This window comes from Danio aesculapii, chromosome 14 (assembly GCF_903798145.1).
Source record: "Danio aesculapii chromosome 14, fDanAes4.1, whole genome shotgun sequence".
Classification (NCBI taxonomy): domain Eukaryota; kingdom Metazoa; phylum Chordata; class Actinopteri; order Cypriniformes; family Danionidae; genus Danio; species Danio aesculapii.
In genome coordinates, this window is record NC_079448.1 from 9,400,605 (window position 1) to 9,423,542 (window position 22,938).

The window sequence follows — 22,938 nt, forward strand, 5'->3', positions numbered from 1 at the left end:
GATACAAAGGGAGTAAGCCTATGAAAAATGAATGAATGAAGTTTAAACTATATCTATAGTCTATATCTATAATCTATAAGTACGCGATTCATATCTGTGCACAGGACATAGACATACATTTCACGTGCGCACAACATTAGTATCGCATGTGCCTGACATAGTATCGGGTGAGCACAACATAGACATACATAAAAAAAACTATTTAAAACACAAAACCATGATCAGCTTGGTTCAGATCTTAGGAGACAAGAGTCAACTTTTCTTACAGGAATGAGCCTCTGAAGGACCGTCCTACACGTCTGCTTCTTCTCGCCCGCTTCAGCTCCGACTGGCTCATCAGGATACTGTATCGGCTGTAAAACTCAATGTATGTCCACCTGTACGGATAGAGGGAGCCTTTAAATGTCACTTTAAACTGAACACTAGTATCTTAAAGAATATCTAGTCAAATATGTGCTGTCATCATGGCAGAGATAAAAGAAATCAGTTATTAGAAATGAGTTATTAAAATTATTATGATTAGAAATGTATTGAAAAAAAATCTTCTCTCTGTTAAAGAGAAATTGGGGAAAAAATATCAGGAGGGCGAATAATTCTGACTCCAAAGTAATGTCTGCAACTATATAAACATAAAGAAAAACCTTTATTTACCTGGACGGGTAACTTTGAGCACTGATACGGATGGTTTCCACACACCGCAGGCCCTCAGCTGCTGAACCACACGCCTGGAGTCATACCTCCGAACACACACACACACACACACAAAGATAAATCTACTATATACAAGTAAACAGACCCTATAATACGGTATTGTCACCTACTCGAATGGCAGTTTTTCCTCATTGGGTTTAATGCAGCGCACATAATGAGGTGTCGTGGCGTTCAGCGTCTCCATCAACAAGTACAAGGAGCTTCGAAACTATGAAAGTGTAGAAAATAAAGATATAAAAATGTCCTATAAATTATTTGCCCTCCTGTATATTTTTTTCACAATTTCTGTTTAATGGAGAGAAGATTTTTCAACATATTTCTAACATAAGTTTTCTAATAACGATTTCTTTTATCTTTGCCATGATGACAGTAAATAATAGTACTAGATAATTTTCAAGAGACTAGTATTCAGCTCAAAGAGACATTTAAGGCTTAACTAGGTTAATTACATTAATTAGGCAAGTTAGGGTAATTAGGCAGTCATTGTATAACAGTGGTTTGTTCTGTAAAGGATCGAAGAAAAAATTGCTTGGAGGGTTAATATATGACCTAAATTGGTTTTTAAAATTAAAAACTTTCTCCAGAAGAAAAAATATTATAGGAAATACTGTGAAAATGTCCTTGCTCTGTTAAACATCATTTGGGAAATTTTAAAAAAGAAAAAAAAAAAACAGGAGGGTTAAGAATTTTGACTTCACCGTAAATGTGGATATATTGAACTATATAGACTGTACTTATCCCTCTAGTAAATTTTAGATTCTTTTAGGTATAGTCAATCATATTAGTAGAGTATTTGAGAAATGTTTGAAAAGAATTAAAATTTCACAGGAGGGATAATAAAGTAGTCTTCAACTGTATAAACATATATTGTTACATAAGACAGAGAAAAACTATTTAAAGTGTATTCATTTATATATTCAATCATTCATTCATTTTCTTTTCGGCTTAGTCCCTTATTAATCTGGGATTGCCACAGCGGAATGAACCGCCAAATTATCTAGCATGTTTTTTACACGGCGGATGCCCTTCCAGCCGCAACCCATCACTGGGAAACATCCATACACTCTCATTCACACTTAAACACTACAGACAATTTAGCTTAGCCAATTCATCTGTACCACATGTCTTGGACTTGTGGGGAATCCAGAGCACTGGAGGAAACCCACGCGAACGCGGGGAGAACATGCAAACTACACACAGAAACGCCAACTGACTCAGCCAGGGCTCGAACAATGACCTTCTTGATGTGAGGCGACTACCTACTTTGCCACTGCGTCGGCTTTATTTTTATATAATTAAAATATACAATTGAGCTGCTAGATACTACATTTGCAACTAGAGAAAAATTATGGGATTGTCGAGATATAAATTTGAATTGTTTATTGAAAACAATTTGCAATTGTCTGGAAAATTTGCAAGAAAACTTTATTTAATTGCAAGATTTAACATAAGAATTATGAGTGAAAAGTATGAATTTCAAATCAATTTGAATTCTGAGACACAAACAAATGATTTGAAGAAAATATCAAAATTGCAAGTATAAATAGATACAAATTAAGATTATGTATAATTAATTTTTTTTTTTTTTCATTTAAATTTTTTTAATTATTTGGCTTTTTACCTTGTCTCTACGGTACTTCTGAGCTGCTTGTTTGATGCTTGACTCTGGGTTGTGCTGGAGTCACTTGATGATTTTATGGCCAGAATCTGGTTCTTCCTCTTTAAAAATCCTGCCAAGGGAGCAAACTAACGACACCGATATTAAATCACAACAATGACATTGAACTTCAGAAATCATTGCAAATAAAGGCTGATACCTGACTAGCGCGCTGATGTCCACCAGCTCTTCATAAAGCGTGTCTCTGTTCTTCTCAAAAAGCCTTTACACTGGTATTCTACCTAAAGAAAACACTTCAGCACTTTAATTAGTATTATTAGGACAGTAGAGTCAATTAACTTCGTGTAATGATCAAACATCTTGTATCCAGCACAGCATTTAACAAATTTAAAAAAAATTTAATTAAAAAAAAAAATAAATAAATAAATAAATAAAATAGGAGACGTGGTGGCACAGTAGGTAGTGCTGTCACCTCACCAGCCGGTCGCTGGTTCGAGCCTTGGCTGGGTCAGTTGGCATTTTTGAGGGTAGTTGCATGTTCTCCCTTTGTTCGCGTGGGTTTCCGGTGCTCCGCTTTACCCCACAAGTCCAAAGACATGCGATACAGGTGAATTGGGTAAGCTAAAATTTCCGTAGGTATGTGTGAATGAGAGTGTACGTATGTTTCCCAGTGATGGGTTGCAGCTGGAAGGGCATACGCTGCGCAAAACATGTGCTGGATAAGTTGGCGGTTTCATTCCGCTGATGAATAAAGGGACTAAGCCGAAAAGAAAATGAATGAATGAAATAAATAAAAATAAAAATTTTAATCACACATTGAAAAGCTGTGAAATGCAATGTACAAAAAATGAGTATTGAATTTATTTGATTTATTATTGTTATATTATTATTTATTATTATTATTATGCTATTATTTCTGTATCTTTCCACATTGGTAGTTTGCTTCCTGATGCTCAATGTTTGAGAATAGGTTTGTAATTTTCAAATAATAAGTTTGTAACATTTTTTTAAGTTTTGCCAAACAAACGCCAATTCATAGTTTTGAAAAGAAAGGAAGGAAGGAAGAAGGCAGAAAGGAAGAAAGAATGAAAGAAAGAACAATGAAAGAGAAAGAACGAACAAACTAACGAACAAAACAGAGAACGAACAAAATGAAAAGAGAAGAAAGAAAAGAATGAACGAAAGAGAAAAAGAAAGAACAAACAATGAGAAAGAAATAAATGAAGAAAAAATTAACAAAGAAAGATAGAACATCTGAAAGAGAAAGAAAGAACGAATAAACAAGAAAAAAAGAAAAGATGAATGAATGAATAGTTTCTCACCTTATCAGCAAAATGCTGAATCATGAAAGAGTCATTAGACAAACGAGGCTTCTCAAACAGCGGCTTTGAGCCTAGAAAATTGTACAGTTTTTGCAGCCAATTTTTATCAGTGCCTTGCGGGAACTGCGGGAGATCGAAAAAGACGTTGTTGGTAAACAAACTAACACAATACACACAATCAATCATATTCTGTTTATTAAAATCTAATTTATGGATTGTAGAATTTTTTTATCTTCTAAAAAAGCCAATCTGAACATAGCTGCTTAATATTCAGCAGGGAGGTTTTGAACCAATGAGGTTACAGTGTGGGTGGGGCTACCCAACATGATATAAAACAGCACTTTTTCACTTTTTTATTAGAGAATATTTTGTCCACAGACATTTCAAATGTATGACACTCTTTTTCTGTAATGTACAGCATAATATATAATATATATATATATAATATTATATATATATATATATATATATATATATATATTATATATATATATATTGCAACATAAAAAACATAAAGAATTATATGAATAAATCTGACATATGCGTAAAAATACAGCAAAATAAATGTTGAATTATGAAAGAGTCATTAGACAAACGAGGCTTGAGCTCTATAAAGTAGTTTTTGTAGTCTGTTTTTGACTATTGCCTTGTGGAAATTGCGGAAGGTCGAAAAAAGACTTTGTAAATATTCTGTTACCTTTTATAAGTCAATTCATATCCATATTAGAGGTTTGTATGTTCTAAAACAGCCAATCAGAACAGAGCTGCTTAATATTCAGCAGCAAGGTGTTTGAACCAATGAGATTACAGATTACTCTGTACTTAACATAATATAAACCCACTTTCTTCACTTACGAATATTTCATCTGCAGACATTTTTATTGTATGATGCTCTTTTAAAAAGCTGGGTTCCACACAAGTGATTTGTGTTGCAACAAAATGGCGGAATTAAGTTTACTCATTCATTTTTACAAATGTAAGTGGATTGAACATAAAACAGTTAAGTTTTCGCAAAAAAAACCCCTCAAGACTGTGTTGTTTCAGTTCATTTAAAAAAGTAGTCTGAACAAACAGCAAACGTCATTTTTATATGTATATAGAAAGAATTATATGAATAACTGACTTATATGTGTAAAAATACAGCAAAGACAAATGCTGAATAATTGAGTCATTAGACAAACGGTGGTTTTTAGTCTAGAAAATTGTACAGATTTTGCAGCCAATTTTGATTAGTTTCAACTGTGGGAGATCAAAAAAAGACTTTGTAAACTTTGTAAATACTCTCATGTCCATTCAGTCTAATTTATATCTACTTCCGAAGTTTCAGAACACAGCTGCTTATATTCAACAGCAAGGTGTTTTTGAATTAATGAGATTACAGTGTGGGCGGAACTACACAACATAATATAAACAGAGACAGAATAATACTTTCTCCACATTACTCTTCATCTCACCAGACACTCTTCATCCAGAAGGTCCAGAATGCCCATCTTAGCCTCAATGAGATCAATAACGGCTGATTGTCGTAGAAATCGATCAGCGTCCAGGGAATGTCCTCCTTCATGTACTCCTCCTGCTCCAGTTTAAACACGTGCTGATGGGATGATAATCAGGGACACGTTTTTATCACAAATTACTCTTCAAATCAATTTACTTCTCACAAAAGAAATGACACGTATCAAAAACACGTATCATTACGGATAACAAGACTCAGCCCAGGATGTGTGTGATGAATATATAGTCCATTAATCAGTCATGACGAGCTTCAGCTGTGGTGTGTAATAGTGATGCGTGGATTGCGGTTATATACGCAGGGGATATACCCCATAGAATGGGAATATGAGATGCCCAAAATAATGAATGAAGTGCAAGAGTACTGCTCAAACTTTCAGATTCAGAGTTATCAGAGGAAAATCTGCTATCGTTTTGGGAGAAACAAGATTGCTTATTTCCACAACTGCAGCTCCTTGTGAGGAGAATCTTGTTCATTCCTACAACAAGTGGTGCGAGCAAATGCTCACTTAGTGCAGCTGGCTGTGTTTAGGAGGCGAGGCGGAATGGCCCGAGTTTAGGCACTGTAGACGCTATTCTGTTTTTGCACAGTGCAAAGAAAAAGGCCAAGTAAACATAACATAGCTACCGTTCAGGCTGAAGTGGCACCCTTTCTGTTATCTTGTTTTTCTATCTGTAAAAGCTAAAATGTCTTCTTTTACTTTCTGTATCTATTTGAAAATGAAGAAATGTTGTCTAAAGACAAAGTTTTGTTTATAAATAAATGTTCATTTAAAAATGTTTACGATTAATGTATTATTTCACTATCAGAGATGCGCAGATTAGCTCATTGAATCTACTGTTAATATCCACTGTGACCTATGAACATGCCTAAAAGAAAGAATTAAATTATTAGTGACGATCAGTTGTGGATACATGTATCAGATAAAACTGTATGTGCGGGCGGGTGGCGGATGGATGATTAGTATGAAGCTGCGGATTCGGGTGTCATTTCAGCTGATGTGACAGGTGTGTGACTGCAAGACATGATAGGATTTGTAGTTTGGTGGTAGATGTGATGTGTACAGTGCCTTCTTGTGTGTCTAGTGGGCACTCAACTTGGTGATATTAGAAGGTAAAATGGGAGCAGCATTAATAAATCTGACATTTTTAGACTTTTATTTCAAGTGTGTAAAAAAAAATTAAAAATTACATTTGAATGCATCGTTTGAATGTATGATACTCTTTTTCTGTGATTATATATTGCAAACAAAGTAAAACATCTTTCCCAGATGATCTGAATAGCTGTATATAGAAATAATTATATTATTAATCTGCTTTAAAATACAGCAAAGATGGACTAACCAGGTTGAACTGCTGCTGCAGCTTCTCATTGGCGTAGTTGATGCAAACTGCTCGAAACTGTTAATTTCAAAGGTCTCAAATCTAGAGAAAGACAGAACAACATTAGAAAAATGGGTCCCACTTTATATTAAGTGGCCTTAACTACTATATACTTCATAAATATAATGTGTTAAATGTGTCAATAATGTATGTTTAACACTTCTGGTGCTATTGAGGTGGGGTTAGGGACATATTTGGTGGCATACATAAGTTTAAGAGTGAGTTAAAGTGTAAGGGAGGGTCAACAGTGTACTGTAACTATAAAACAAAAATGAATTACTGATGCAATTACACAAAGCTATTTAATTAAGCATACGTACACTGTATTTACACAGTAAGTACACTGTAACAATTTATTCATTTCAGTGTAAGTACATATTAGTTAATTTAATATAATCTTGAACCAAAAAATGTATTCTGATACACAGTGTTAAGATAGATTTGATTAAAAGTATATTTGAAACTATAGAGTACAAATTACAATTTCTGCAGTACAGAAAGTGTCTTTCTGCATTATTCGAACATTATTAGAATGAAGTGTGCCATAGAAAGACAGAAAGGAGCTCATAAATGTCACATACATTTCAATTGTTCAAGCAAAATCATCCTTTAACTTAAAAATCACATTACAGGTTTTCACAGACCACCTGAGAGGTCAAGAAGATCTTATTTTGAGACTTTTATTAAAAGCTGTTCAAACACTGGCAATAAAAACATTGATATATGAAAATCCTCACATATATCCTTTTAAAGTCCTGATTTTTATTTCAGTATGTTGATATACTTCAGACTAAATGGAATATTAAGTAGGAGGGGGCGGTAGGCGTGCCTAAGAATACTGTGGCTGAACTGACATCATCAGAGAAGCAGCCAATGAAAACGCAGAAGCAGATTCTCAGACTTTGATTGAAGATTTTCATAGATGAAACACATGAAAAGATGAAACTTTTTTAAATTTAATTCAGTTCACTAGCTAAAGTAAACATTGTAAATTCTGATTTCTTTATTTTGACGTACCCATAAATATCCAAGACCCCAATAAACGAATGCTGTTTCCCAGGGACCATCAGTGCCTGGTTGATTTTGTGAATGACCCAGTTGAAAAGGTGAGCATAGATGTGTTTAGCAAGAGCGTCGCGTGCATTGACGGCCCGTTCCCGGGGCTGTGGTTTGACCACGGTCTCTGTTGACAGGACTATGCGTCTGTGACACAACCAGCGGCTCATGTTTTCCGTGCTGACGCCCATCAGGTCGCAGAATATAGCCAGGTGAGGGTCTCTGGACTGGAGAAGGGGCAGGAAAAAAGTTCCCACTATTTAATAAACAGCATAATTAAGAACTTTTAAAAGCACCATTAATTTCAAATCAAGAACCTTTGTATATATAAAACATACTGGAATAGTTGGCAGTTCAATCCTCAGTGAATGAAAGAAATAATGCAAGACTGTAATGGATTACTTTTAAAAGTCATTTATCAGCAAAATAGATGATTTGTTTATGTTATTACTACAAACAAGAAACTCCAGCCCACATGAAAAAAGCAACACAAAAGTAGCAGATTACTTTCATTAAAAAGTAACTAAGTAACTTTAGTTACTTTTATAAATTATCGCAAGATTTAATGGATTACTTTTAAAAGTAACTTATCAGCTAAATACATGTTTTGTTTATGTTATTTGTTATGAAGCGGACGAGACAGAGGTAAGGAAACGTTAGGGTGTTTATTAAATGACAACAAGGAGCACATGAAGGATAGCCAGGAGGATCAGGAGTGATGTTGGGGTCTTTTCCTCCGTGGCTGGGTAACAGGAATACACGAGGATGGACAGCACACACCAGATACAGCTGACAGAGGATGACACAGACTTGGAAGGACTGGAAGACAGGACGATTCGGGTGGACCAGGAAGACTAGGAGGAATACAAAGAGAACAGGTAAGTAAAGCGTTTGTTTAGCTGAGGATGACTACGCTGAGTGGTCGCTCAGTTGTCCGCTTTCGTCGAGACGAGCCCGGACAATGAGCGACTGGAGTGCTGTGCTTTTATCTGGTGCTCGTGAATGTGATGCAGCTGTGTGCTCATTAGAAGTCAGGTGATGGTGATCTTCGTGAGTGGGGATCGTGAGAGCCTGACCAATCCGTGACAGTACCCCCCTCCCCAGGGCCCGCTCCTGAGGGCCGACACCTCCGACGCCGTGGTGGTCTCCCTCTGCCTCTAGGCGCTGGGAACTCAGGGTGGCTCTCATGAAACTCCACCATGAGACTAGGATCGAGAATATCAGCTCTGGGAACCCATGTCCTTTCTTCGGGGCCGTACCCTTCCCAGTCCACCAGGTACTCCAACTGGCCACCACGACGTCGGGAACGCAAGATCTCCTTCACTGCGTAGACGGCTCCTTCTTCTAGGAGCAGTGGAGGAGGGGGTTCCTCTTCGTGGTCAGGCTCTGTGGAGGGAAGAACAGGATCGTGATAGGGTTTCAGGAGTGATACGTGGAATGTAGGGTGAATACGGTAGTGAGAGGGTAATTGTAGTTTGTAGGTGACGGGGTTAACCTGTTCCACGATGGTGAAGGGACCAACAAATCGGGGACTTAACTTGCGAGAGGGCAGTCGCATGCGTATGTCCCGGGTGGATAGCCACACCTTTTGTCCGGGTGTGTATCTGGGTTCTTCAGACCTTCTTCTATCGGCGGTTACCTTGCTTCGACGGACTGCCCTCTGCAGATGTTGATGAGCCTCGTCCCAGACTCTCTCGCTCTCCCGGAACCAGTGATCCACTGCGGGGACATCAGATGGTTCGCCATCCCAGGGAAAGAGCGGTGGTTGGAAGCCCAGGACGCACTGGAATGGCGTGAGTCCGGTGGAGGGTTGCCGCAGTGAATTTTGGGCATATTCTGCCCAGCCCAAATCTGGCTCCAGGAGCTCTGGTGACCACTGCAGAAGGTCCTCAGGAACCGTCCCACCTCCTGAATCTTCCTCTCTGTCTGCCCGTTGGTTTGGGGATGATATCCAGAAGAGGGCTGACGGCCACACCTAGGAGCTTGAAGAAGGCTTTCCATAGACGTGAGATGAACTGTGGACCTCTGTCCGACACAATATCTTCTGGAATACCAAATGACCTGAAGACTTGATTAAAGATATTGTCGGCTGTTTCAAAGGCTGTGGGAAGACCTTTCAGAGGGATTAGTTTGACAAACTTTGAGAATCTATCTACGATGACTAGAATACAGGTATTACCTTCTGACGAGGGGAGGTCAGTGATAAAGTCCACTCCTAGGTGTGACCAGGGACGGTTCGGAATCGGCAAGGGATGGAGCTTTCCAGCGGGTAGATGACGTGGGCTCTTGGATTGGGCACAGTCCTTACAGCCCTGAACATATTGCCTCACATCCCTTGCCATGTTTGGCCACCAGAATCGTTGGGATACTAGCGAGAGAGTATTGTTGATCCCTGGATGTCCAGTGCCTAGCGAGGTATGTAAGGAGTGGATCAGATCTACCCGGTGTTCAGGTGGTATGAACTGCCGATGAGGAGGGCATCCCGGCGGAGCAGGGGCTTCCGGAGTGGCAACGACTGGAGGAGCGTTCCAGGTGATCGGACAAATGGAGATGTGTTCGGGAAGAATCTTCGTTGGGAGTTCTTCATGATCGTGATGCTCGTGTAAACGAGAGAGAGCGTCTGCTCTTAGATTCTTGGGTCCTGGACGATAGGAAATGGAGAAATCAAAACGTGAGAAGAAAAGTGACCATCTGGCTTGACGTGGACATAGTCTCTTGGCCTCTTTGATATATTGGAGGTTTTTGTGATCTGTGATCACCTGGAACGGATGTTTGGCTCCCTCCAACCAGTGACGCCACTCCTCCAAGGCTAGCTTGATTGCTAGAAGCTCCCTGTCTCCTATGCTGTAATTCTGCTCCGCCGGGCTCAACTTCCGAGAGAAATAGGCACAGGGATGCAGTCGGGGCGGTGTATCATGATGTTGGGATAATACTGCCCCGACGCCGGTGGTGGATGCGTCCACTTCCACCACGAAAGGAGATTTGGGTCAGGATGAGTCAGGAGTGGGGCCCTTGTGAACTCCTTCTTAAGAAGGCGGAAGGCTGCGGCTGCTTCTTTGGTCCACTCCAGTCCTTTGGGTTTACCCTTGAGGAGATTAGTGAGAGGTGATGTAATCCTGCTGTAGTCCTTGATAAACCGTCTATAAAAGTTAGCAAACCCAAGAAACCGCTGGAGCTCCTTAATGGAAGTGGGTTCTGACCAGGATAGAACAGCCTCAATTTTCTTCCATCCATACGTATACCGGTTTGGTCAATGATGTATCCCAAGAAATGAATCGACTTCTGGTGGAATGAGCATTTCTCCGCTTTGAGGTAGAGATGATGTTCTCTCAATGTGTGTAGGACCTCCGCAACGTGTTGGCGATGTTCGGCCTCACTCCGGGAATAAATGAGGATGTCATCTATGTACACTATTACAAAGTGGTGAAGAAACTCCCGGAGGACTTCATGAATGAAGTTTTGGAATACGGAGGGGGCGTTGACCAGACCGTAAGGCATGACCTCATATTCATAGTGGCCAGTAGGGGTCACGAATGCTGTCTTCCATTGGTCCCCCTCACGTATTATCAGATTATACGCGCTGCGGAGGTCCAATTTAGTGAAGACTTTAGCTTCTCGGAGCTGTTCCAAAGCGGCTGGTACCAGAGGAAGGGGATATCGGTATTTTACTGTACCGTTATTTAGGACCCTGTAGTCGATGCATGGACGCAGCCCTCCGTCCTTCTTGGCCACAAAGAAGAAGCTTGAGGCGGCTGGTGATTTGAGTGACGTATGTACCCCTGACTCAGAGCCTCCCTTATGTAATCTTCCATTGCCTGATTCTCTGGAAGCGAGAGCGGGTAGATCCTACCTCTGGCAACTGGGCATCTGGAACTAGGTCGATCGCGCAGTCCCATGGCCGATGCGGCGGTAGCTGGGAAGCTCTCTTGGGGCAGAAGACATCATGAAAGGAGCTGTACTCCTTAGGAATGTGGATAGACTGCTTCTCAGGAGGACTCTCGACCGATGTTGTAAACAAAGAAATGGGGTTCCGACCTTGAAGAGGGAGATTTGGAAAACAGGTAGGTGTACATCCAGATCCCCATTTCTTTATCTCTCCTGTGCCCCAAGAGATGATGGGATCGTGCTTCACCAGCCACGGGCGCCCTAGAATGAGTCCATATTTGCACCCTCCAGAACCAGAAATTGAATCCTCTCTTGATGTAACAACCCCACTTGAAGAAGGATGTCTTCGCATTGTCGATGGATACGGGTCGAAGATCGAGTGCACTGGGTTATCGGTTGTATCTGGTATATATGCGAGGACGCCTCAGTACGTAGGTGGAGTTGACGACAGAGGGATTGGGAGATGAAGTTCCCTGCTGACCCGGAGTCGATGAGGGCTGTGACAAGGAGAGAAATAGAGGCAGTAGTTATTTGTACGGTGGTAGTAAGTGGTTACATTGTTCAATATTCGTACTGAATACACTCACTGAAGTCCGAATGGGACGAAGGGGACACTCCATACGGGTGTGTCCACTGACACCGCAGTATAGACACAGACCCCGGGTCAGCCTCCTCTGTCGTTCCGCTGATGTCAGTCTTCCAGACTCTATTATCATGGGTTCTGGTTCTGGAGAGGCTGTTGACTCAGGCGATTGGAGGAGTGCAGACGAGGGGGTGATGGTGTCCTGTTGATAGGAACGGAGACGATCGGAACATCGGAGAGAATGTTGGATGAATCTCTCCAGACCCATAGTATCATCTAATGTGGCCAGCTGGATTCGGAGAGTGGGTTCCAAGCCGAGCCGGTACGTGGTCAACAACGATCTCTCATTCCATCCACTTGCAGCTGCTAGAGTGCGAAACCGGAGAGCATATTCCTGTGTAGATAGAGTACCTTGCTTTAGATGATACAGCTGCTCTCCAGCGGCTACTTCCCCATCAGAACGTCCAAACACCTCTTTGAAATACTCCGTGAAGGTAGTGATGGAATTCATGACCGGCCCGGCTTGGTTCCAGATCGCCTCAGCCCATTTAAGTGCAGGCCCAGAGAGTAGTGATACGATGTAGGCGATCTTTGACTTATCTGTGGGATATAGAGAAGGTTGCATTTCGAATATGAGGGAACATTGTAACAGAAAACCATTGCACTCCCCCGCTCCGCCTGAGTAGGGCGCTGGTCGGGCCATGGGACTGGAAGGAAGGGCCGAAGAAGAAACTGTGGAGGCGGAAGTGCTCGGTGCTGGTGGTGCGTTGGAAAGTGGAGCTGGTGGCTGTAGAATCCGCTTCAACTGGTCCACCAGCTCTTGAAAGTGATCGGGGGTGCTCATGTTGTCGTCGTTAAGGGTCCGGGCTTCTGTTATGAAGCGGACAGGAGACAGAGGTAAGGAAACGTTAGGGTGTTTATTAAATGACAACAAGGAGCACATGAAGGATAGCCAGGAGGATCAGGAGTGATGTTGGGGTCTTTTCCTCCGTGGCTGGGTAACAGGAATACACGAGGATGGACAGCACACACCAGATACAGCTGACAGAGGATGACACAGACTTGGAAGGACTGGAAGACAGGACGATTCGGGTGGACCAGGAAGACTAGGAGGAATACAAAGAGAACAGGTAAGTAAAGCGTTTGTTTTAGCTGAGGATGACTACGCTGAGTGGTCGCTCAGTTGTCCGCTTTCGTCGAGACGAGCCCGGACAATGAGCGACTGGAGTGCTGTGCTTTTATCTGGTGCTCGTGAATGTGATGCAGCTGTGTGCTCATTAGAAGTCAGGTGATGGTGATCTTCGTGAGTGGGGATCGTGAGAGCCTGACCAATCCGTGACATTATTATTGCAAACAAGAAACTCCAGCCCAGATGAAAAAAGCAACAAAAATGTAGCAGATTACTTTTGGTAGAAAGTTACTAAGTAACTTACTTATTTAACTACTTTTAGAAAAAAGATTTTAGAAACGCAAGATTGTAATGGACTACTTTCAAAAGTAACTTTCCCAAAACTGACTGTGTAAGAGTAAACAGATTAATTTTCTTACACCGATGAATGATTTCTCCGGGTCCTTTGCCTTGATTATTACATTTCCTAAATGCAGGATTGCAGCGAGCACCTTAAACACGTCAGTCTGAAAGTTTTCCTTGAGACCTGAAGAGAAACATTGACACAGCTGCATTTTTGTTTCCATCAGAAATTTAATTATTAATCATGTTTTTTTTATGTAAATATCTATTACCCAGTAGATTGAAGGTTCTGCGTGTTTCTGCCATATCAGCGCGGTCGTCCACACCCCGATCTCGATCTCACCACCCAAACGTGTGTAATTAAACTTTTCTGCGCCCACTAAGGAACAGATGAGAACATAAACACTATAGAAAGGAATAAACCCATGCTTATATAAATACATTTTATAATACATACAAAAACCTACATTTATTGTCAGTTTACCAAGTCCAAATGTTTATACTGTTATCTATCTATCTATCTATCTATCTATCTATCTATCTATCTATCTATCTATCTATCTATCTATCTATCTATCTATTATATATATATATAATATAATATATATAATATAATATATATATATATATATATATATATATATATTATATATATATATATAATATATTATATTATATATATGTATCTATCTATCTTAAAAATAATCATGTTTTTTATGGTATCAGATACTGAGTTACAATGTAAAGCTAAAATTTACATAAGAGTTTAAGATGCCATTAACCTACACATTACATGCATTAATCTATTAATCACATCAATAGATCATGCACACAGAAAATGCTTGTGAAGTCTAGAAAATTTCAAGAATGCAACAAGTATTAGTAGCACACTTATGATAATAACTGGACTCTGAACATTCCTCTCAAACCAGTTTTTTTTTCTGGGTTTTTACTTTTAATGAACAGGACAGTGTAATGTAACAGGAAAGCATGGGGAGCAGAGAGAGAGGAAGGATGAGCATACTGCGAGGTGGGAATTGAACTCGGGTCACCGTGAGCACCAGAGTGCATGTGTCGATGCACTAACCACTACACCACTGGCGCCGACACCTCTCAAACCATTTTTTTAAACTCCGCTGAACTCTGTGCTGTGTTAAAGCACGTACAGGACAGAGACACTCACACAGTCGTAAGCCTTTGAACTCTGGCTGATTTGCACAAGCACACATTTGGTAGAAGATGTGATAATTTCTCTCGTTCTCCGACTGCAGGGAGAACAAACAAGACACAATGAGAAATCTACATTTATTATTCAGTACATCTCTCGAATGATATTCACCTGAAACACCACCCTGGACTTTTCCAGAAGATACGTCCTCATGTTGGCACCAATGATTTGGTATCTTTTATCGAAACTGATCTCGGTGTACTTTCCGAATCGACTGCTGTTGTCATTTCGGGTTGTTTTTGCATTTCCAATAGCCTGCAGATGAATACAATGTTTGCAAGCAATAATAGTAATAATAATAATATCAGCCATGCAGATGAATGAGGATTCAGAGATCTGATCTTGTTGGTTTGGGTACGAACATCTTACCTCAGTGATTGGATTGGACGCCAAAACTTTGTCCTCCACTCGGGTTTTGCTGCCGGATTTGCTGACCATGGCGAAGTATCTCATAGCATAGCGAGCAGATACAGTCTTTCCGGCCCCGGATTCACCACTCACAATGATGGACTGATTTTTGTTATTCCTGAAAGTTGAACAAAAGACGCTTCACTAAACTATTAATCAAATCCATGCAAATGTCAACCTTGCCATGAAAAAAATTAAGTTTCCACCAACCCTTTCTACATGATTTGTGTAAGCAAGTATTTTACAGTACTGTAAAATACTCAAAAATGTCTCTGTCAATGTTTTCAACCAATTACATTTGATTTACCAAAGTCACACAAGTGCCAATTTCACATCTGTCACATCCATAACGCAGTTATTTCCTCATAAATGCAAAAACGTAAAATAAAACTAAATCAATCATTGTTGTTCTATAGTGGGCCGACTCTTATCCTTTTGATTAGCACAGCATTCTTTTGGGTTGTGCGTTTTAATTCACAGAATTTCTACAAAGTATGTTGTATAAATCAGACATGTTCAGTCCAAAATTGGTAGTTTGGGACAACCTCCGGAGAAGCATGATTTTTTTAGACCCTCCAAATTCCAGACATCTTATCTCTAAATTTGTGGGTTACTTCGAAAGCTATAGTGCAGCTCCCACTGAAAGGTTTAAACTGCCTGGGAGAAAGACTTAGGGGCTGAGCTTTCTGCAGACACATGGGATAAATGCCTTGAGATGATACGGTCCTGTTCAGTCAACAGTAGACTTCAGTTTGTCCAATTAAAGGTTATCCATCGTTTACATCATACTAAAGCCAAGTAGCATAAAAGTTTTCCCTCCTTATCACCATTATTTAACAGGTGCAAAGTGACAGAAGACACGACTTCCCATGCTTTCTGGTTTTGTCCTTTGTTACAGTATGTACATTTTGATCAAGCATATTTGATTGCTATTCTAAAGCTTTTATTAAATCTTCACCACCTGATGCAGAACTTATTTTCGGATATTCACAACACATTCCTCATCTCCCAGATGGACTCCAGCAGTTTTTGTCTTTAGGTATGATTGTGACTAAAAGGCTTGTGCTCTGGCATTGGAAGTCATCTTCACCTCCTACATTTCAAATGTGGATTGCGGACATGATTTCGGTAATACAGATAGAAAGACTGATATTTCTGAGGATTTTTAGGTTTTTAGTGTTTATTTCTTAACTATCTGGATGAACAAAAAAGCCACTCAACCTCTGTGGATTCTTCAGACACTTAATTTATTTTTTACCTATTTAATTGTTATTTTTTACTTTATTCTATTTTCTGTTGTCTCCTGCTAAACTACGTTGTCATTGTTGTTTTCTTCATTCACTCATTGTAAGGGATTTGTCCAGGACAGTGCCGAGTGTTGTGTGTACTGTATGTGTTTCTTGTGGTTGTTCTTGAAAAATTCAATAAAATATAACTATAAAAAAAAAGTTGTGTTTATGTTGGATGTTTAAAATAGATTAAAAAAGAAGTTTATCTATGTTGGATCCTGTAAACTCGCAGACCTTTTTGGTCACATCCATAAGGCTGTTTATTTTCCTCATTTATACAAAAATGTTTACAGGTTGATATTTTTCTGCTCCTATAACTCTGTGGTTAGTTGTTTTGGAAAATATAAACAGATGTTTCAATATAATGTCAACATATACTTCCTCTTTGAATTTGTTTATATTTTTTTGCTGCAAATGTCACATCCATAACATTGAAATTGCCCAGTAGTGAATATCCTGGGATTTGCACCATAAATTTAAAAAAGCACACCGTAACCCAGAAGGGAACATTCTCTAACTTCAGAAGACTCTTAAAATCAATAATATATTATACTTACATTATATATAGTTATATCATTAAGTCATAATAAATGTTTTTATAGCTTTAATATAAAAACTACTTCTAAAAAGTCTACAAATTTCTTAGTACGTGTAAAAAAAAGACATTCGAAAAGTGAAAAAAAATTCAGAAATAAGTTTCAAATAGAATATATAGAACTAAAATGAAAGGCTCTGTATCATAAATATATACATAAATAATATAACAGTAGCATGACCAGCAGAAATCTTCTTAAAATAAAAATAAAAATCAAAGGGTTCAACTGTGATGATTTAAATGACTAAAACTATGGTGACTAAAGAATGGTGTTCCTCTAATGGTTACATAACCAAGACAAAAAAAATTTTAATGCATAAAAAAATTGCAGGCAGCACGGAGGCGCAGTGGGTAGCACAATCACCTCACAGCAAGAAGGTCGCTGGTTCGAGCCCCGGCTGGGTCAGTTGGCATTTCTGTGTAGAGTTTGCATGTTCACCTCGTGTTTGCGTGGGTTTCCTCCGGGTGCTCCGGTTTCCCCTACAGTCCAAACACATGTGGTATAGGTGATTTGGGTAAGCTAAATTGTCCAGTGTATGAGTGTGAACGAGTGTGTATGGATGTTTCCCAGTGATGGGTTGCAGCTGAAAGGGCATTCGCTGCGTAAAACATATGCTGAATAAGTTGGCGGTTCATTTCGGAGTGGCGAAAATGAATGAATGAAAAAAATTGCATTTTAATCACCCCCAATCAAAAAAATACTAATGTTAGCAAAACATTATCTAAACTTAGTTTTTTCTTCATACCTTTCACTCCCATAAGCACTTTTAAATTAGCATTCATACTTTTCCCTATTAAAGTAATTTAAAAACTAGCATTTCTGACATTTGCGTCACCTGGCCATTTGTTTGTAGGCTTCTTCAGCCACGGCAAATATATGAGGGTCCAGGTCGCCCATGTTTTGCCCAGAGTATGCATGGATGACTGCATCTCCGTAGATGGGAAGCTGCTTGTATGGATTGACGGCCACCAGAATGATTCCTACAAATAATAAATATAAGCTCAATGTAGTAAAAACAAACAAACAAAAAACATGTTCATGACCAAAAAGCCATTTAGTGTCCAACCTACCACAATATGTGTAGATGATTTTGGACTCAACGAATCGGACTTTGAGGTTGTGTAGCACGGCCGGCTCATGAAGGTAACTGAGAGCTGTCAGGTCGTTTTCACCCACCAGGATATCAGGGTTTCGGAGGGGCGGCAACTTCTCACCCCCTTCCAGAGGATATTGCAACTCCTCCAAGAAAGATTTACATCTCAGATTAGATTGTGTAGAGTGCATAAGCTCCATCCACTTTTTTTGCATAGCGTGCCTTAATCCTGATTACTTTATTGTATAAAATGCATTAGTACCATCCACTTTTTGAATAGAGCACTTTAGTCCAGCCCACTTTTTGTATAGAGCGCTTTAGTCCAGTCCACTTTTTTAAGAGTGATGTAGCCCCGCCCACTTTTTGTATAGAGCGCTTTAGTCCAGTCCACTTTATTTAAGAGTGCTGTAGCCCCACCCACTTTTTTAAGAGTGCTGTAGCCCCACCCACTTTTTTGTATAAAGTGCAGTAGTCCCTCCACTTTTTGTACAGAGTGCATTAGTCCTGCTCACTTTTTGTATACAGTGCATTAGTCCCCCCACTTTATGTATAAAGTACATTAGTCCCTGCCAATTTTTGTATTGAGTGCATTAGTACAGCCTACTTTATGTATAAAGTGCATTAGTCCCTGCCAATTTTTGTATTGAGTGCATTAGTACAGCCTACTTTATGTATAAAGTGCATTAGTCCCTGCCAATTTTTGTATTGAGTGCATTAGTACCGCCCTTTTTGTATAGAGTGCCTTAGTCCCGCACACTTTTTGTAGAGGGCATTAGTTCCACTCACTTTATTATATAGAGTGAATTAGTCCCGCCAAATTTTTTTGTATAGGGTGTTTTAGTCCCGCCTACTTTTTTTGCATAGAGGGCCTTAGCCCCACCCACTTTTTGTATAAAAGGCATTAGTCACTTAAACACTGAAAACTGAACTACACTGTTTCAATTTACTATGATCTTCTATGTGAAGCTGCTTTGACAATCTACATTGTAAAAGCGCTATACAATAAAGGTGAATTGAATTGAATTAGTCCCACCCACTTTGTGTATAAAGCACATTAGTCCTGCCCACTTTTTGTTTAAAGTGCCTTAGTCCCACCCACTTTTTGTACAGAGTGCCTTAGTCCCGCCCACAAAGAACTTTTTTTTAAAAGTCTTTGTTAAGGAGTAATTGGACTGTTTATTAGATGAATCACCATCTCAGGTGTGCATTATTTTCTAATAATTTAACAGACTGGAGTAATTTATTCAGCTTATACTACAGTGCCAACACCTAAAGCTACTGTTCAGATGTTATATTTCAGACATTTTTATGTTTTTGCCCTCAAAATGCTCCTGTGTGTGCCTTCTGTAATGCACTCAAAACCTGCCGTAACTAGCTGTGCGTTTATCTGAAAATAACTGAACAGCTTAGAATGCTCATCAGCCAATTAGAATCAATCATTCAACAGATAATAGTAGTAGAAAGAGTAATCAATCGAAACCTACTAGCAAGGAGGAGAATCACAATATTACAAACATTGATTTTTAATGCAAACAATTGAATGAAAATTTGTCAAAATGACAAGTGTACGAAATGTATGAGGGAAAACTGCAATCCCATGAAGCATTGCGGATAACATATTAAAAACTACAGAAAATGCAATACCATATAAAGTTATTTGTTGTATTTATAAAAGCTACATTTTTGCAATTTCATGCACAATAAGCATTTTCTATCAAAATATCTTTCAGATTTAATTTTTAATTATGTCATTTGTGGTTCTTCATGTGTAATGTAGTTTCTAATGTAGTTTAATATGAGATTCGTTAATAAACCTAACTGTTTTAAAAATAAGTTGCTAAACTTTTATTATATATTTCATTTTTACTGAATTTGCTTTACATTTCTTCTATTCTTTAGTTTTACTTAACCAATGTTCACCTCAAAATAACTTATTATAATTTGATATCCAAAAACAACAACAACCTAAGTTTGTGAAGATAGTAGGTTCTGGCTGCATAGAACCAAAATAAGTACGGTAAAATTCACCATTATTAATTGATGAAAATACTCTAAACAGTTCGTCAGTTATCTTTATATATAAAGATGATTTTTCTTACCGTCCCATCCTCCAGCTGTATCTCCAACTCAGAATCACCAGGATTATAATCTGTCAGAATCTCCGCAGATTTCCAGACATGTTCAGCATCAGGAATCCACACCCTGTTATACTACATCCCAAACACGTATTTATAGACATTCTATAAGATTATGCTTTAAAGACAACGTGTACATTGTTTATGTGCTTACACTCCGCTGTCAACAATAACTACTGAACCAACGATGACCATATGTCACAACTAATATGTTAAACTACTAAACATAACTAAATGTAACTTAATAATCATTCAGAATGCTTGACGATACCATTATCCTCGAAAACGTAAATAAACAAGACTAAAACATCGTGTTTTAAAAACTTCTGAAAGCGAAAAGCATACCTTTGTATACAACTCCGACAGAGCCATGGCAACAGGAGTCGCGTCCATTCACACAGATTTACTTCATATTTAACACACTTTCTCATAATTACACGAGAAACTGTTATTTATAAAACTAACTTTTTAGCCATGGCACCTGCTAGAAGTCTGGAAGTGACGCTGGGAACTTCCTCGCTCACCTGCCACCGCCGGCGAAACTACAAGTGCTACTATTGTGAAGGATTGCTCATTAATATTCATGAGAGCTGCTTAACATTCATAATCCGAGTAGTCGTATTCATAAGCGTCGTTTTTTATTTATTTCACAATGTTGTACATTTCAAAATATTAAAATAACAAGCGAAATATAATACGTTAATAATGCATAAGTTGAAATTAAATAAGTAAATCGTTTTTCTCAAAAAAATAAATAAATAAATAAGCAGTACACAAACTGAGATAAGTTAACGTTAATTGTGTTTTAAATTTGAGAGTAATCAATCATTAAATCGCGTAGAAATTAAAATGGATGTCAACAAAAACATTTGGACATGAAAGTTTTAAATGATAAAACTGAAAGTGCTCTAGCTTCCGAAAACAATCATTGTTATTTAAGCAAGAGTGCAATAACCATATATATTTTAGCAAGTTTATAACTTTAACCACAAATTTATTACAAATAAACTATGAAATTATGATTAGTAACAAAACATGTTTAATTATAGTAAACCATCGTAGTTTAACATGAGTAATAATAATGTTAGTTAAAATAATGCATTGTATGGCCAATATATTTTAAAAAAATATCGGTCGTCGTGTGACCTAATTAATATTCATGAGACAGTCCTTCGCCATAGTGTGGCAAACTTTTAATACTTTCCAGCGCGCGCGAGCGAGTCTCGTGACGCTTTGATTACCGTAGGGGTGTTCATTTGAACAAGGATTTGACAGCAAAAGAACAGGATACTGCACCTACTCATTCAGTCAAACACTGCACAAGTATGCAGACGGATGATCCTAATGATCCGACACGATGACAAGTTTTCTCTTGGATTAGTGCAGACAGATTCGAATACAAAAGTAAAGATCAAAATTCATCAAAACATTCATCAAAGCATTACCTCATATGCTTATTCATAATCAACCACTTTATTAGAGCACCACTTGAGTAAGCAATTTGAAATTATTTGAGCTAGCACTTGCTGTTGTTATTACAAGATGACTAGCCTACACTGTGGTCATCAGGAATGGGTTTAGCAAAAATACCCAAGTAGCTAGATTAAAATATGGTCAACAGGGGTCTAAAGTGCCAAGAAAATCTCTATACCATTAAACCCCTAGTCAATCTTTGTTTAGCTAGCTTTATTGTCTAGCTTCTATAGCTCCACACATGTTCCCTGCTGGAAAAAAACAGCTTAAACCAATTTAAGATGATTGGCTGGTTTAAGCCGGTCGACCAGCCTGGTTTTAGAGGGGTTTTGGCCATTTCCAGCCATTTTCAACCTGGCTTGGCGGGTCAAGCTGATTTTAGCTGGTCATCTTCCTGCTGACCAGCTAAGGCCAGGCTGGTAAATAGCTGAAAACCAGCCTGGAATGGCCAAAACCCCACTAAAACCAGGCTGGTCAACCAGCTAAGATCAGCCAACCAGCCTAGACTAGTTTAAGCATTTTTTTCAGCTGGATTTACACCAATTTTTGACACTTCCACCAAAAAGTTGTAGCAGAAACAAAGCCTCATCTAACCAAGCAACCTGGTTCCAATCTGTTGTTCAATTTTCGGGAGCCCTGTGGAATATAGCCTCAGTTTTCAGTTGTTGTTTTTTTCGCTGCTGTACCTCATCTGCTTCAAGGTTAAGCATGTTGTGTTCAGAGGTGCTTGACTATATCTCGATTATCACAAGTGTATAGCAAACTCAAGTTTCTATTAACTCATATCAGTTTCCTCTCGGACTCTGAAATCAAAACGGTCCACTTTGGAGATGATTAAAGAACTGTTCAAGCAAAGCTTACATTATATTATGATTTACTCATCCTCACTCTCCTAAATCATCAGTTTCTGAAAATTCATGTCGTTAGAGTCACTTAAATCGCCTCATCTCCATTCTGATGTTCAGTTTGGACTTCAGCAGGTCATCTTTATCAGTAAATATGTCAAATGCATCGAGCTACTTCGATGTAAACATACAGTATTTTCCCCCATTAGCATTTATTTTAACATGCAACTGAGGTAAAATGCTGTCAAATAAAAAGTGAAACCTGCAGATGCTGTAGATCATCAACACCAGCAGTCAGCAAAATCAGGTAATACCAGTTTATCCTCTCTG

The 22,938-nt window shown here is 38.8% G+C and overlaps 1 protein-coding gene across 1 annotated transcript in view; it reads right to left on the reverse strand.

Moving 5' to 3' along the window:
• Nucleotides 1–20,812, reverse strand: part of LOC130241213 (unconventional myosin-Vc-like) — a 20,942-nt gene extending 130 nt beyond the window's left edge. Inside the window, 23 exon segments of the mRNA XM_056472933.1 lie at nucleotides 267–319; nucleotides 322–377; nucleotides 652–691; nucleotides 694–737; nucleotides 822–919; nucleotides 2,534–2,586; nucleotides 2,589–2,610; nucleotides 3,652–3,774; nucleotides 5,106–5,164; nucleotides 5,167–5,245; nucleotides 6,508–6,554; nucleotides 6,557–6,588; nucleotides 7,564–7,829; nucleotides 13,619–13,725; nucleotides 13,814–13,870; nucleotides 13,873–13,920; nucleotides 14,725–14,806; nucleotides 14,881–15,024; nucleotides 15,139–15,295; nucleotides 17,898–18,042; nucleotides 18,133–18,301; nucleotides 20,255–20,365; nucleotides 20,636–20,812. Coding sequence (XP_056328908.1) covers nucleotides 267–319; nucleotides 322–377; nucleotides 652–691; nucleotides 694–737; nucleotides 822–919; nucleotides 2,534–2,586; nucleotides 2,589–2,610; nucleotides 3,652–3,774; nucleotides 5,106–5,164; nucleotides 5,167–5,245; nucleotides 6,508–6,554; nucleotides 6,557–6,588; nucleotides 7,564–7,829; nucleotides 13,619–13,725; nucleotides 13,814–13,870; nucleotides 13,873–13,920; nucleotides 14,725–14,806; nucleotides 14,881–15,024; nucleotides 15,139–15,295; nucleotides 17,898–18,042; nucleotides 18,133–18,301; nucleotides 20,255–20,365; nucleotides 20,636–20,683 — 2,040 coding nt within the window. The 5' untranslated portion in view covers nucleotides 20,684–20,812.
• Between the last annotated feature and the right edge of the window lie 2,126 nt (nucleotides 20,813–22,938).